General features: G+C 47.0%; 1 protein-coding gene across 1 annotated transcript in view; it reads left to right on the top strand.

The window, feature by feature from the left end:
* Positions 1–17,369, top strand: part of SLC17A8 (solute carrier family 17 member 8) — a 140,727-nt gene that overhangs the window by 82,630 nt on the left and 40,728 nt on the right. The window contains exon 11 of the mRNA XM_075342388.1: positions 16,275–16,402. Coding sequence (XP_075198503.1) covers positions 16,275–16,402 — 128 coding nt within the window. The remainder of the gene's footprint in view (positions 1–16,274; positions 16,403–17,369) is intronic.

The following is a 17,369-nucleotide window of genomic DNA, read 5'->3' on the forward strand; positions in this document are numbered from 1 at the left end:
TGGCTGCAGCCGCCGGGCGCGCGAAGTGGAGATGATCTCGGAGGAGCGGGTAAGCAGTGACCCACGCCCCTATGTTCCCCAGAAACCGGCCGTCCCGGCTGAGGGGCCCGGCCTGCTCCTGTCCACCACGCCATTTCCCTCGTCACTCGTGCCCGCAGCCAACGCCCCAAACGACCTGCTGCTCCAGTCTGAGGCAGCGGAGCCCGTACCATCTACGGGGGAGGACCCAGCCACTGGGCCCTCAGGCCTTACCGTCATCATCGCTCCAGCACCGCCGACGACATCCCATCCGGCCCCGAGCATGGCCGCAACAGAGATTACGACGGCTCCGGCAGTCCACCCGGCCGCAACGGAGGCGATCCTCGACCAGAAGCCAGTACCACAAGGCATGTTGACTGCTCCCAGACACCTGGCCTCGGCTGAGGCACGGCGAGGATGTTGCTGCCAAGCGGCAGAGCAGGCCACGTCACAGCGGGGTCCCTCATTACCGAAGGTACCGGTCATAGTCGGCCCGAAGGGACTCCGGCTGGGCCCGTCCCCCACACAGGCTGACCCGGAGCAGGCAACCGACGCTCCGTACTGGGAGCGGCAGCAATGGCAGCTGCGCCGCGAGATTGCTGTTTAAAGATGAAGAATGTTGAGAGGTAGCGGTTCCCAGCTACCATACTGCCCGTCCCCGTTAGGACTAAGTTATAGTTCCCGTTTTAAAGTTAAATAGAGACAAGGCTGAGAACTCGCAGGCCACCCAAAAACTTTTCGGCTTGTAAATAATCCTGGACCACCCTTTCAGGTCCTACAGTCTCCAGAGAGGCTAGTTAGAGGAGGGGCCTGCGGCAGAGGAGGCCAAGGTCCCGTCACCATGCAAACCGGTGACTAACCTCCGGGTCAGGGGTCCCCTGGACGTGGGGCCTCTGAGAGACTGCCGGATAAGGAACTTATTACCCGGCCCGTATGGGCAATACCCGGACCTGAAACCGATTCCTGGACTGGGGAAAAGGGGTGCTGACCTGTTTTTATAGGCAGCATCTCAAGGTTTAGGTTTGCTTGGGTGGGCAAATGGAAAGGACCTGGTCCCGTCCCGTTTCTGTTTAATGAAAATGTTTTTATATATGTTTGCAATGTTAAAGCATAGTGCCTCCCGTCTTGGGATGAACCAGAAGTAATCATACCTCTAAATATGTTAGTATGCTTGTAACTGTTTTTTATCTTTTCCAGTTACAAAATAAACGGTGGTGGTCGGACAGCCCGCAGACGGTCTGTAGTTAACCAAGTAGGAGTGTGAAGCCCTGGACTAGCCAGGTAGTCACAGATAGACCCCCGCACTACACCTGTCCCCCAAAAAGGTGTCAGCCATCCATTAAAACCTAGTCACCTCTCTCAGTGCTTGATGGACACACCAGGGGGCAGAGCCAGGTGGTTGGCCACGCCCACCGAGGAGTTCAGAGAGCCTGAGGCAGGAAACACAGTAGTCAGTAGTTGTCAGTAGTGAGAGGAGGCTGACAGGTGTCGGGGTTGGAGCCCGGGCACCTTTGGCTAGGAGGCAAACGGTGGCCTTAGCCTGCAGGAGCCGTGAAGATGGCTCGGTCGGAACCGTGGTGGACCGGGACAGGGTAGTGGCCCGCCAGTACCGACCCGGGGAACCGACTCGGAAACCGGAGAACACAGGGGGGTACTCAGACCCTGAAACGAGGTCCAGAATCCACTGGACTGAGTTAATTCACTGATTGCGGTCTGGACTATAGGACCTTTCCCACCCAAGTCCCGACTGAAGACAACAGCCCAACGAGGGGGATAGAAAGCCACCGCACAGGCAGAGAGATCCCACAGGCCAGCGTCTGCGGGCAAAAGGGCTCTCCTCGACATCCACAAAGCCAGGGAGCGGACTCCCGTCACTGAAGCGCTGGCAGCCCAAGTACACAACACGGTGCAGGAGAAAGGCCAAGACCATCGAACTGTGTGGGGGACCAGACGCAGCCAACTGCGGGCACCGACCACCATCAACTTGGTTTACCAGAGACTTGTGTGTGTCAATAACAGTGAGTACAACAGTGCCATCCGGCCACGCACCGCCCTGCACCACCCAGCTATCCCCAACGGGCCCCGGGGCCACCATCCCTGCCCACGGAGGGGTTAACAACTTGCTGCATAACATCTCCCCCGGGTGCCCTGTAACTGCAGCGGTGGTGTCTACCTTCACCACATCCCATGGGTGGCATCACGAACTCAAGCGTGTCTCCGGCCGTGCATCTACCTAACCCCCACCAAAAGCGCCAGCATCCCCTTTCAGAGCGAAGTGACCCGGGTCCGGAGGCGCTCAAGCCACCCACCAACGAGCCCGGATCCGAGCTGCAGCCGAGCGCGGGGCGATACACATCGACTCTTCTGGCGTCACGAACAGGATACTTACCTTTTCACTTACCTAGTGAAGTGCGTCTTGAAGTGAAGTCAGCGAAGATCCGAAATTTTCAGAATCCGTCATCTTGCCGCCATGATTGGGTGGCGTTACGAACTCAAGCACGGCTCCGGCCGTGCATCTACCTAAACCCCCCAAAAACACCAGCATCCCCTTTCAGAGCAAAATGACCCCGGGTCCGGAGGCACTCAAGCCACCCACCAATGAGCCCGGATCTGAGCGGCTCGGCTGCAGCCGAGCGCGGGGTGGTACACAATCACTCTAACAGCCAGGATAGCAGCCTTAGCTGTCAGCATGCAGCAGGAGACGCTTGCGTGCCGATGGGTGGAGCTACAGACCTTTTATAGCTGCCTCCCTGGCCAAGGCCACATGGCACGTGGGAATGGCTTTGGCTGCAGCCATACAGAGGCTGCCACGTCTGATGCCATGATGACCAATCAGCGGCTGCACTTCATCGCTGATGTCACTAATGACCAATCAGTGGCCGCCATGTCATTGATGACATCACACACATGCTCAGTATGGCTGCATGAGCACTTAGGCTCATGATGGTACAAAACTCTAGCCACCTGATGCCTCAAGTGACGGCCAGGTTGTGCTGCAGAGTTGACCGACCCCAATGTGGGTGTAAATCATGGGACTGGACCGGTTTGAGGCACAACAGAACCCCGAACCGTAACACCATGTTTAATTCATTCATTATAGCTAAAGTAAAAAAAAAAAAGCAACTTCGCAAAGAGTCATGATGATTATATTTCTCTAAAGACTACAGACTAAACTAGATTCTTGAGACTAAACACAGACTCACTGTCCTATATGGAACAAAGCTGACAAGTGACTAGAACTACTTGGGGGTTTTGCTAACTTTTTAGGTTCTTTCACAAATTACCTATAGTCCCTATTGAAGAATTTGCCTATTCCCTATTGATAAAATGGCTGTACGTAATTTTGGTTTGTAATGTTAATACCATTAAAAGTGCAATGTACAGTATTACTGGATACAAGCACAGGGACTATATCTGCATATTAGATAAATAGATGCTGTATATAAATATATAAGTATAGCTCTCTGTATACCTCTTTTTCGCTTGTAAAAAGTAATCACACCCTGTGAACTTTTCCACATTTTTTTTCACGTTACACCCACTAACTTAAATGTATTTTACTGGGATTTTATGTGATCTATGAACAGAAAGTAGTAAGTATTTGTGAAGTGTAAAGGAAATGATACATGGTTCTCTAAGTATTTTAACCCTAGAACGCGCAAGCAATTCACTCTACCATAGAAAACAAATGACCTAGCAAGCCTGCGAGGCCCCAGGTATGCGTTCTAGGGTTAAAAATATAAATGTGAAAATTGTGATGTGCATTTGTATTTAGCCCCCTGTAAGTCTGATATCCTTAGATAAAATCCTGAGTGACCAATTACCTCCAAAAGTCACATAATTAGTAAATTCAGTCCACCTGTGTGCAATTTATTCTCATTGTAACTACAGATTTTCTATGATGGCCTCGGTTATTTGATTGAGAATATTAGGAATCAAACAGCATCATGAAAACCAAGGAACACACGAGACAAGTCAGTGATAAAGTTGGGAGAAGAGTATAGCACGGTTAGGTTATTAAAATATAGACAAAGCTCTCATCATCTCACGGAACACTGTTCAATCGATCATCCAAAAATGGAAGGAGTATGGCATAACTGCAAACCTACCAAGACGTGCCCGCCCACCTAAACTGACATGCCAAGGAAAGAGAGCATTAATTAGAACATTAGCCAAGAGGCCAGTGGTCACTCTGGAGGAGCTGCAGAGATTCACAGCTCAGGTGGGAGAGTCTGTTCACTGGACAATTAGAGCTGTATACGCAACAAATCTGGCTTTCATAGAAAAATAGCCACAGCTAACACGTGGAAGGAGGTACTCTGATCAGATGAGACCAAAGTTGAACTTTATTTTGGCTAAATGCCAAATGCTATGTGTGGCTTGAAACGGACAGTGCACATCACCCTGAAAATACCATCTCCATGGTGTGGGGATGCTTTTCTTCAGCAGGGACAGGGAAGTTGGTCAGATTTGATAGGAAGATGAATGGAGCTAAATACAGGGAAATCCTGGAGAAAATCCTGGAGAAGATGCTGGAGAAAATCCTGGAGAAAAAACTGTTAAAGGCTGCAAAATACTGCAGACTGGGGTGTAGGTTCACCTTCCAGTAGGACAATGATCCATCAACATACTGCCAGAGCTACAATGGAATGGTTTAGACCAAAGCATATTCATATGTTGAAATGGCCCAGTCATAATCCAGACCTAAATTCCATTGAGAATCTGTGACAAGACTTGAAAATTGCTGCTCTCAGACTCTTTGCCCAATCTCATTCAGCTTGATCTATTTTGCAAGGAAGAATAGGAAAAATGTCATCCTCCAGATGTGTTAAGCTGGTAGAGACATGCCCCATAAGACAGCAATGATTGCAGCGAAAGGTGACCTACAAAGTATTGACTCAAGGGCTGAATATAAATCACAATTTTCAGATTTATATTAAAAAATATGTAGAAACCATGTATCATTTCCTTTACATTTCACAAATACTTGCTACTTAGTGTTGGGGTATATGGCATAAAATCCTAATAAAACACATTTAAGTTTGGAAAAAGTTCACATGGTAAGAATATTTTTTCAAAGCACTATGTGTTTACATTTTTAAAAGGAAAATAACAAGTAATTCATTCAACCTTCATGGCCTGTATGCATGCTCACCACACAAGACTCTATTGCGGAACAAAAAGCATGTTCCAGTTTGCTCAACAACATTTAGATAAACCTGTGAAGTATGGGAGAATATAGTCTGGTCAGATGAGACTAACTTAATATTTTGTTGCACAACCTTTTGAGGAAATCACTGCAATTAAACTGTCAAAGAGACATCTGCACCTCTCTACAGGTATTTTGGCCCACTCCTCGAGAGCAAACTGCTCCAGTTGTCTCGTGTGTGAAGGTCGCTTTTCCAGGCGGCATGTTTCAGCTCTTTCCAAACATGCTCAATAGGATTTAGGTCAGGGCTCATAGAAAGCCACTTCAGAATAGTCTAATGTTTTCCTCTTAGCCATTTTTGGGTGTTTTTAGCTGTGTGTTTTGGGTCATTATCCTGTTGCAAGACCTGTGGCTGAGACCAAGCTTTCTGACACTGGGCAGCACATTTCTTTCTAGAATCCCTTGATAGTCTTGAGATTTGATTGTACCTTGCACAGATTCAAGATACCCTGTGCCAGATGCAGCAAAGCAGCCCCAGAACATAACAGAGCCTCCTCCGTGTTTCACAGTAGTGTTCTTTTCTTGATATGCCTCATTTTTCCATCTGTGAGCATAGAGGTGATGTGCCTTGCCAAAAAGTTTCATTTTTGTCCATGGGACATTCCCCCAGAAGCTTAGTGGCTTGTCAACATGTAGTTTGACAAATTCCAGTGTGGCTTTTTTATGTGGTTTTTTTTTTTCAACAATGTGTGTCCTCCTTGGTCATCTCCCATGAAGTCTACTTTGGCTCAAACAACGACGGATGGTGCGATCTGACACTTATGTTCCTTGAGCCAGTTTTTCTGGGCTATTTCTGGGCTATTTTTTACCATTCATATTATCTGTCTCTTTGATTTGTCATCAATGTTCCTCCTGCGGCCACGTCCAGGGAGGTTGGCTACTGTCCCATGGATCTTAAACTTCTGAATAATATGTGCGACTGTAGTCACAGGGACATCAAACTGCTTAGAGATGGTCTTATAACCTTTACCTTTAACATGCTTGTCTATAATTTTCTCCTGAGACAACTCTTTCCTTCACTTCCTCTGGTCCATGTTAAGTGTGGTACATGTGGCGCCCCTGACCTGGTCAGGCACCACTGAGTACTGCACCCATGCTGGGGACAGTACAACACAGGTAATCCAGAAGGCTGACAGGGGTGTGGTACACAGGCGCATAGTAATCAGCTCTCACACATGTACCCATGAGAGGACCCCTGGGGATCCCAGGAGGGGGAAAAGCCTTGACCTTCACTGGAATAGTGGAGGGGGCCAAAAGCCTCCATCTCCTCTCAAGGGGTGTGGTAAGAGAATCTGGTTGCTAGGTGGCGTAGGCAAGAACAGGAGAGGAGGAGCAGTGAGACAGTTCAGAGCAGAGTCCAGGGAGCTCCGAGAGGAGCTGACCCCTTCCCCTGGGCTGCTGGAGTCTGACAGCGTCCGCGCAGTGGCTACCGACGGGGGAGAACGGTCAACTAGGAGTGCTACCCGAAACCCATCTCCAGCTAAAGAGAGAGCACAGAGTGGGAAGTAAGGAGACTGCTAGGGAGTACCAGGCCCAAACGGGCGGCAGATCCCGAAGCGGAGATAGATCCAGCTTTCTTTTGCTAAACCTGCCGGTGTGGGGCTCTCAAAGCCCACGCCACAACACCACAAAAGCCGCAGCCACGTAGCCACAGTTAGGGCCCATAGCTCACAGGAGGCAAGAAGCTGGAGTGATCTGGCCCAGGCAACAAGCACACGGCAAACGAAGGGGAGTGAGGCTTCAGCAACTTCCCTGGGTGACCCCCATAGGGACTAAAAGTCGGGGTCACCCCAAACCAAAAAAAGGGCTAAGGAAGGCGAGTTAGTAGTCACCCTCACAAGTCAGCCTGAAGGACACCTGGTTCCCGCCTGGTTCATCCCAGCTACGCCCGGGTTACTCACCCTGCCACCTGAAGTGAGTAAAAACCCTGAAAGACATTCTGCCTGTGTGGAGTTATTCTGCGCCTTGTGGTACTACGCACCTACACAGGGCCCTGGGGCTTGCCTCACTCTCAGGAGGCTATCCCAACTAACTGCACATACCATCAGCCCCAGGCGACCCTCAACCTGCAGTGGCGGTCCCTACTGGCCGCAATACTGAGAGTGGCGTCACGACAAGAAGAAGATCTCCTACCTGTGACAAGATCCAGCCGAGTGGAGTCCCTGAAGGTAATGCACCGACACTACACCTGTGGGGCTTCACATACACACCATGTCACCAAACAGCACAGTGAGTATCTGTAGCCGTATATACAGGTTCACTGACTGATTATAAGATTGTAGACACCTGTGATGCTAATTAGTGGACATACCTTGATTTACCAAATCCCTTTGGTCACATTATTTTCAAGGATACCATCACTTCTGTCCAGGCCTATTTCATGAGTTTTAGTTTTTAAAAAATTCTGTGGAAGCATGGTTGAAATGCAATGTCTGACTTTCATTTGTTCATTTTCATAGATTTTTTTATTTATTATTACGTTTGTCAGATTCAAGATATTGCTGTCAATAAGGATAACGTTTGGAACACCATTCTAAGTCTGAACTGGGTGCAAAAACCTAAAAAAACATCACTATGGGGAGATAAGGTATGCACACCAATGACTATGTAAGGGGACTACATGAATGTATTTCATGTATTCCCCTTACATAGTCATTGGTGTGCATACCTTATCTCCCCATCAAGATATTGCTGTGACCATTGTGGGTTCTTCTTTCATTAAACGAGTGGTACCAACATTTTATTTTTTACCACGTATTTATACGTATATACATACACATATATATGTACACTCACACACACACACACACACACACACACACACACACACACACACACACACACACAGATGTACATTTAAATAGTGAATAAACCATGTTGTACTAGATAATGGTCAAACTGTGTAGGTAAAAGAGAGAGCACAAAAATACATAAAAATGCAATGAGTATACATAATAACTCTTTTTCATGAACAATTGACCAAAAGAGCTGTACTAGTAACATCTTAGAGAGTATAGTTCAAAATATGGAGTTCAAGTATATAGTATGCACCAAATAGAACTTATGAAAATTGAAGAATAGAATAATGTCATTAAAGAGAGCCACATGATGAGGTAAAAATGTAAGCATAAGATACCAAATGTTATATGTGACTAAAGAAACCGTGGGGTACCAGAGGATAAAAAACAATAATAAACAGCAATGGAACCAATATAATAAAAATGCACAAATAAGGACTTACTGGATTGCAGACAAGATATAAAGGACTGGCACATGACTTATTTCTTCCAAAGACAATACTAAGGACCAGGGGGCACTCACTGCGATTGGAAGAAAAGCGATTCCGACAGCTAAATAGGAAAGGGTTCTTTACAGTTAGAGCGGTCAGACTGTGGAATACCCTACCACAAGAGGTAGTAATGGCAGATACTATAACAGCTTTTAATAAAGGGGCTGGATGATTTCCTCAGTACACAAAACATTGTTGGTTATAAATGACTTAATGACCAAATGTAGAACTGGTGAAGGAAGGTTGAACTAGATGGACCTAGGTCTTTTTTCAGCCTAAATAACTATGTATACGACATGTATGGTGAAGGGATAGATGCCCAGATTAGTAGTGCTATAGTGCCTGGAGAGAGGTTTAAATTTACATGGGGCGGGTGTGTGGTTTCCAGCGTCAACGTCTGATAGGTTGGGAATGCGTCTGGCACGTGGGTAAATGGAGCTGCGTGTTGGTGGTGGTGATGTCCCTTCCTGTTATCCAAAAAGGAAGTCATGTGCGGTGGACCGCACTGTGGAACGCATGGAAAGTGCAATACTGTAGGAAGGGCTGACGGCTGTAACTGTTACTCTGCTCTGTATCTAGCAGTGCCATTGTGCTTTAAAAAGAAGAGAGGCATTAATTATATACATGATGGTAACCACATAGGGTTATGTAGAAAAAAAGGGGGGAAAAAAAGAGAACAGTGTAAGAGGAAATCAAAAGAGAAATAATAAAAGGAAATATATGTCATGGCGCAGACTAGGGGAAGTTTTGGTATGAGGCCAAACACACAAAAGGGGTAACACCCCTACAAACGGGGGGTACACCGTGGACACTTTAACAATGGTGCGCCCTAGCGCTAGTGAGAAGGAAGATGGACACCTCCTTCACTTACCTGCACTCCTAGTCAGTCCCTATACAGGTTCTTCACCTGTTGCCGAGTAGGAACCTGACACTCTGAGTGAGCCTACAATAGTTCTGGCTAGGGAGAGGATAGGTAAGGATCACTAGTCCCACCGCTGCACTGAAGCAACACACCAGGGAAGGAAAAAAGACCGGGGGAAAAAAAACAATGAACTGCTGCAGTCAGACCCAAGACTGCAGCCACCAAAGCAACTTCAAGACATGGCTCCACCACCTTCTTTCACTCTGAAGTCCAAGCATTCAAATGAATGAGAATAACCGGCTCCGGGTATATAAAGAGACTGGGAGTGGTCCAAACCGGAAACACCTGAGATCATAATTAGACTGTTTGCTGGCAGGGAATACTAACAATCACCCTCTCTTCTCCAAAGGAAAGGGAATACATTTAAACAGCAGAGCCTTCACAAGGAAAAGTGAGACTCAGAACCTGTCACTAAAGTCTAATAACAGAGAGACGACCATGACAATATGGAATGAATTTAAGTTAGTGTAACAAAAATAAAGCAATATAAAATAAGGATAAAGTGAAAGAATGTACACTTTAAGGCCTCTTTCACATGTCCGTGAAAAACCACGCACGTTTTTCACGGACGTGTCAGAGGTGCGTTTTGCCCTCCGTGAGCCTACGTGTGTTCTCCGTGACAACACACGGAGAACGGGAACTTTCTGCTCACCTGTCCCTGGCGTCGCTGTCCGTGGTGCTGATCTTCAGTCTCCGGTCCTGCCGACTCCCCGCTGCTGCAGCTTCCGGTCGCAGTGAAGTGTATATGCAATGAGCATAATGAGCGGCGGTTGGAAGCAAGTGACAGCAACAGCAGAGACAGCAGGGATGGAGAAGGTGAGTAAAGTTTTTTTTTTATTTTCTTAAACACGTGTGTTTTCTCTGGCGTGTGTCACAGGGAACGCCTCCGTGTGGTCCGTTTGCGTTCCGTGTGACACCCGTGATGCCGGAGAAAAACGGATATGTTGACGTGTGGAGCACACGGGCACACGTATGCTCCACACGTACACACGGTCCATGGCAGAACACGCACGTGAGCGCAGACACATTGATTTTAATGGGTCTACGTGTGCCCGTGTCTCCGTTACGTGAGGAAAAGGACCAAACACGTGCCGGAGACAAGGACGTGTGAAAGAGGCCTAAGATGGAACATTAGCGTATCTGTAACAAAATAGGTATCATATTACCAAGGTGTCATGGATGTCATAAGAAAAATACCACAATGTTAGGCCCCCTTCACACATCCGTGAAAAACACGCACGTGTGTTACGGGCCGTTTTTCGGGTCCGTGTCCCGTTTTTGTGTCCATTTTTATGGTCCGTGTGGCACCTGTGTGAATTGCGTATGCTAGCCGTGTTTGTGTGCAGAACGTCCGTGTGTGCGTGTGGAATTAACGTGTATGTGTACGTGTAATGTCCGTGTGTAATGTCCGTGTGTGTGATGCACAATGTCGTTTATAAATGCCGGCTGACAGCAGACAGAGTTGCGCGATGAGAATGAACTCGGGTGAACTTCATCCTCATACCGCGGCTCTGTCTGTGTCGAGTACTGATTAGCGGTCACCTGTGAAGGATTCACCGGTGACCGCTAATCCCCCGAGTGACTGAAGTGTCCCCCCCTCTCTCATACTCACCGATCCCCGATCACCGGCGCTGCACGGCATTCACACTGCTGCGGCGGCTTTTACTATTTTGAAAAAGCCGGCCGCTCATTAAACAATCTCCTATTCCCTGCTTTCCCCGCCCACCGGTGCCTATGATTGGTTACAGTGAGACACGCCCCCACGCTGAGTGACAGGTGTCACACTGCACCCAATCACAGCAGCCGGTGGGCGTGTCTATACTGTGCAGTAAAATAAATAAATAAATAATTAAAAAAAAACGGCGTGCGGTTCCCCCCAATTTTAATGCCAGCCAGATAAAGCCATACGGCTGAAGGCTGGTATTCTCAGGATGGGGAGCTCCACGTTATGGGGAGCACCCACCCTAACAATATCAGTCAGCAGCCGCCCAGAATTGCCGCATACATTATATGCGACAGTTCTGGGGCTGTACCCGGCTCTTCCCGATTTGCCCTGGTGCTTTGGCAAATCGGGGTAATAAGGAGTTATTGGCAGCCCATAGCTGCCAATAAGTCCTAGATTAATCATGTCAGGCGTCTATGAGACACCCTCCATGATTAATCTGTAAGTTACAGTAAATAAACACACACACACCAGAAAAAATCCTTTATTAGAAATAAAAACACACACACATTCCCTGGTTCACCACTTTAATCATCCCCGAAAAAGCCCTCCATGTCCGGCGTCATCCAGGATGCTCCAGCGTCGCATCCAGCGCTGCTGCATGGAGGTGACAGGAGCTGCAGAAGACACCGCCGCTCCGGTCACCTCCACGCAGCTAATGAAGACAGCCGTGCGATCAGCTGATCTGTCACTGAGGTTACCCGCTGTCACTGGATCCAGTGACAGCGGGTAACCTCTGTGACAGCTCAGCTGATCGCACGGCTGTCTTCATTAGCTGCGTGGAGGTGACCGGAGCGGCGGTGTCTTCTGCAGCTCCTGTCACCTCCATGCAGCAGCGCTGGATGCGACGCTGGAGCATCCTGGATGACGCCGGACATGGAGGGCTTTTTCGGGGATGATTAAAGTGGTGAACCAGGGAATGTGTGTGTGTTTTTATTTCTAATAAAGGATTTTTCGGGTGTGTGTGTTTATTTACTGTAACTTACAGATTAATCATGGAGGGTGTCTCATAGACGCCTGACATGATTAATCTAGGACTTATTGGCAGCTATGGGCTGCCAATAACTCCTTATTACCCCGATTTGCCAAAGCACCAGGGCAAATCGGGAAGAGCCGGGTACAGCCTCAGAACTGTCGCATATAATGTATGCGGCAATTCTGGGCGGCTGCTGACTGATATTGTTAGGGTGGGGGGCTCCCCATAACGTGGAGCTCCCCATCCTGAGAATACCAGCCTTCAGCCGTATGGCTTTATCTGGCTGGCATTAAAATTGGGGGGAACCGCACGCCGTTTTTTTTTAATTATTTATTTATTTATTTTACTGCACAGTATAGACACGCCCACCGGCTGCTGTGATTGGGTGCAGTGTGACACCTGTCACTCAGCGTGGGGGCGTGTCTCACTGTAACCAATCATAGGCGCCGGTGGGCGGGGAAAGCAGGGAATAGGAGATTGTTTAATGGGCGGCCGGCTTTTTCAAAATAGTAAAAGCCGCCGCAGCAGTGTGAATGGCGTGCAGCGCTGCGCCGGAGATTGGGGAACGGTAAGTATGAGAGAGGGGGGGAAACTGACCGACAGACTGTGAGAGAGGGACAGACAGACAGAGAGACCGACAGAGAGACTGACCGACGGACTCAGGGAGATTGACGGACATACACAGAAATAGAAAGAATAGCCGACATCACTAGAAATAAAAACACCAAACGGACACGGACTATAGGTATATGCATACGTGTTTACTAACGTGTGTGCACATACCCATAGACTTTCATTGTGTCCACGTGTGCGTGCTCCGTGCAGATAACGGACATGCATCCGTGCCAAACGCAAACACATACGGATCACGGACACGCACACACGGACATAATGAAATAACGGACGTGTGACCACAATCATAGATTAACATTGGTGCACGTTTGGCCGTGTCTCCGGTATATACGGAAACGGACCAAACACGCACGTGTATCACGGACGTGTGAAGGGGGCCTTAGACATAGAAAAATTATAGAAAAAATATTCCAGAATGTTAGAGAAAACTAGACACATGAATATCTCTGTTTAAACCTTTGGGCTCAAGTGTCTGCAAAACAAAACAAATGCTTTTTTATTGCTTGATATTAATTTTGAAATGCCCTCTAATTTTTAGCAATGTGTGTGTATCTATTTGTCTGTCTATCTATCTATCTATAGATTGATAATATATATATATATATATATATATTCACACATATATATTTATATTTTGCACAAATTGTCTGTGCTAAATTTCATTTTTTTATTTAATGAACAAGATTGTCAGAAAGATATTGTATAATGATCTCTAAATACAGGCAACTACAAACTCTTCCCTCGGTTTGTGTGTAAGTGTGCGTATGAACATGGAATTTTTCCTCATTAGTATCCTACCAAATTTGGAAATCCTAATTGTATGAACAATATAAAAAACGATATAGTTATAGCATATACTAAAAGTATGGTTTTATATAGTAAACAGTTATTTATACTGTTCCATGAATAGCATAGCACAAAAGTGAGTACACCCCTCACATTTTTTTGAAACATTTTATATCTTTTCATGAGACAGCACTTCAGATCTGACACTTTGATGCAAGGTAAATAATGTATAATGTATAATAATGTAACTTTGGTGTGGTATCTAAATACCTCGACACGCAGCCATTAGTGTAAAAACCACTGGTAGCAGAAGTGAGTAAACCCCTAAGTGATATTTGCTAAATTTTTCCCAAAGTAGCAATTTTTTTGTGTGCCCACCATTATTTTCAAGCACTGCCTTAACTCTTTTGGGGATGGAGTTCACTAGAGCTTCCAGGAGCCACTGGAATCCTCTTCCACTCCTCCATGGCAACATCACAGAGCTGGTGGATGTTAGGCTAGTTTCACACATCCGGCTTTTGCCGGTTTGCCGGATACGGCGCATGCCAGTACAGTGTATACAGTACAATGGCAGCTCGGCAACTTCCGGGTCACATGCTCCGGTCACATGACAGCATGTGACCGGAGCTTGTCGCGCTGCCATTGTACTATATACACACTGTACTGGCGTGAGCCAAGTCCAGCAAACCGGCGAAAAGCAGGATGTGTGAAATTAGCCTTAGAGACCTTGCACTACTCCACTGTCCCACACATGCTTAATAGGGTTAAGACTTGTTTAGCCAATGCAGCACCTTTACCATCAATTTCTTTATCAAAGCTAAAGGTTGCAAGGTTGTTTTGGAGGTATGTTTGGGGTAATTATCACTTTGGAATACTGCTCTGTGGCCCAGTTTCCAAAGGAAGGAGATCATGCTCTGCTTCAGTATGTCACAGTGCATGTTGGCATTCATGGTTCCCTCCATGAGCTGTAGCTCTCCATAGCTGGCAGCACTCATGCAGCCCCAAACCATGATACTCCCACCATCATGCTTGACTGCAGGCAAGACACACTTGTCTTTGTACTCCTCACCTGGTTGACTCCACACATACCATCTCAACCAAATAAGTTTATCTTGGTCTCACCAGACTACAGGTAATGGCTCCTGTAATCCATGTCCTTACTCTGCTTTTCCTCAGCAAACTGTTTGCAGGCTTTCTTGAGCATCACCAATAAAAAAAACTTCCTTCTGGGACAACAGCCATGCAGACCAATTTGATGCAATGTATGGCGTATGGTCTGAGCATGGAAAGGCCCCTTTAACCTCTGGAGCAATGCTGGCAACATCTCCTACATTTATTTTGAAAAGACAAACTCTGGATATGACGCTGAGCCCATGCACTTAACTTCTTTGGTCGACCATGGCAAGGCAAGTTCTGAGTGGAACCTGTCTTGTTAAACCTCTGTATGATCTTGGCCACCTTGCTGCAGTTCAGCTTCAGGGTGTTGGCAATCTTCTTATAGCCTAGGCCATCACGGAGCTGGTGGATGCTAGAGACCTTGCGATCTTCTACCTTCCATTTGAGGATGCCCCACAGATGCTCAATAGGTTTTAGGTCTGGAGACATGCTTGGCCAGTCCAGCACCTTTACCATCAGTTTCTTTAGCAAGGCAGTGGTTGTCTTGGAGGTGTGCTTTAGGTTGTTATGTTGGAATACTGCCCTGCGGACCAATGTCTTAAGGGAGGGGCTCATGCTCTGCTTCAGAATGTCACAGTACATGTTGGTATTTATGGTTTCTTCAATGAACTGTTGCTCCCCACAGCTGGCAGCACTCATGCAGCCCTAAACCATGACACTCCAACCACCTTGCTTGACTTTAGGCACGACGCACCTGGTTGCCACCACACATACTTAACACCATCTGAACCAAATAAGTTTATTTTGTCTCATCAGACCACAGACCAATTTGATGCAGTGTGTGGCATATGGTCTGAGCACTAACAAGCCGACCCTCCCACCCCTTTAACTTCTGCAGCAATGCTGGCAGCATTCATACATATAATCTGAAAAAAAAACCCAACCTCTGGATTTGATGCTGAGTATGAGCACTCAACTTCTTTGGTGAACCATGGCAAGGCCTGTTCTGAGTGAAACCTGTTCTTTTAAACCGCTGTATGGTCTTGGCCAAGGTGCTGCAGCTCACTTTCAGGGTGCTGGTAATTTTCTTATAGCCTAGGTCATTTTTATGCAGAGCAACAATTCTTTTTTTCAGATCCTCAAAGAATTCTTTGCCATGAGGAGCCATGTTGAACCAGTGACTAGTGACCAGTATGAGAGAGTGTGGGAGCGATAACACCAAATTTAACAATCTGCTCCCCATTCACACCTGAGACCCTGTAACACTAATGAGACACATGATATCAAGGAGGGAAAATGGCTAATTGGGCACAATGTGGCCATTTTCGCTTAGGGGTGTACTCCCTTTTGTTGCCAGCAGTTTTGACATTAATGGCTGTGTATTGAGTTATTTAGAGGGCACACCAAGTTTACCCTGTTATACAAGCTGTTCCATGACTACTTTACATTGTATCAAAGTGTAATATCCTTAGTGCTGTCCCATGAAAAGATATAGTAAAATATTTACAACAATGTGAGGGGTATACTCACTTTTGTGATATACTGTATATAGAATTTGATCTGTAATGAGCTTCTTTTAGACAGACTACTTTCTTGTTGCAGGATTTAATGTCAACCATCTGGACATCGCGCCAAGATATGCCAGTATTCTTATGGGGATTTCTAATGGTGTTGGAACCTTATCCGGAATGGTGTGCCCACTTATCGTTGGTGCTATGACGAGACATAAGGTAAAAGTCTAAAAGTTGACAGTGCAATATCATTGTAGGTTGTAAGACTTGCTGATATCACAGTAGTGTTAAGGTGGTGTCACACACAGCGACGACGACAACGACGTCGCTGCTAAGTCACCATTTTCTGTGACGTTGCAGCGACGTCCTGTCGCTGTGTGTGACATCCAGCAAATAGCTGGCCCCTGCTGTGAGGTCGTTGCTCGTTGCTGAATGTCCTGCTTTTTCGTCGTTGCTCTCCCGCTGTGAAGCACACATCGCTGTGTGTGACAGCGAGAGAGCGACGAAATGAAGCGAGCAGGGAGCAGGAGCCGGCGTCTGGCAGCTGCGGAAAGCTGTAACCACTGTAAACATCGGGTAGCCAAGGGAAGACCTTTCCCTGGTTACCCGATATTTACCTTCGTTACCAGCCTCCGCCGCTCTTGCTGCTAGTGCCGGCTCCTGCTCTGTGCACATGTAGCTGCAGTACGCATCGGGTAATTAACCCTATATGTACTGTAGCTAGGAAAGCAAGGAGCCAGCGCTAAGCAGTGTGCGCGGCTCCTTGCTCTCTGCACTGTGACATGTAGCTGCAGTACACATCAGGTTAATTAACCCGATGTGTACTGTAGCTAGGAGAGCAAGGAGCCAGCGCTAAGCAGTGTGCGCGGCTCCCTGCTTTCTGCACATGTAGCGACGTTATGATCGCTGCTGCGTCGCTGTGTTTGACAGCTAAGCAGCGATCATAACAGTGACTTACAAGGTCGCTGTTACGTCACAGAAAATGGTGACGTAACAGCGATGTCGTTGTCGCTGTCGCTATGTGTGAACCCAGCTTTAGATACTCGAATATAATTGCATATGTTACTGGCAACCATGTGTACACCAATTAGCCACAACGTTCATTCCACTGAGTGAATAACATTGATTAGCTTTTGACAATAGAATTTGTTAAAGCTTGGGATATATTAGGCAACAAGTGAAAAGT

The sequence above is a fragment of the Anomaloglossus baeobatrachus genome, chromosome 4, assembly GCF_048569485.1.
Source record: "Anomaloglossus baeobatrachus isolate aAnoBae1 chromosome 4, aAnoBae1.hap1, whole genome shotgun sequence".
NCBI lineage: Eukaryota > Metazoa > Chordata > Amphibia > Anura > Aromobatidae > Anomaloglossus > Anomaloglossus baeobatrachus.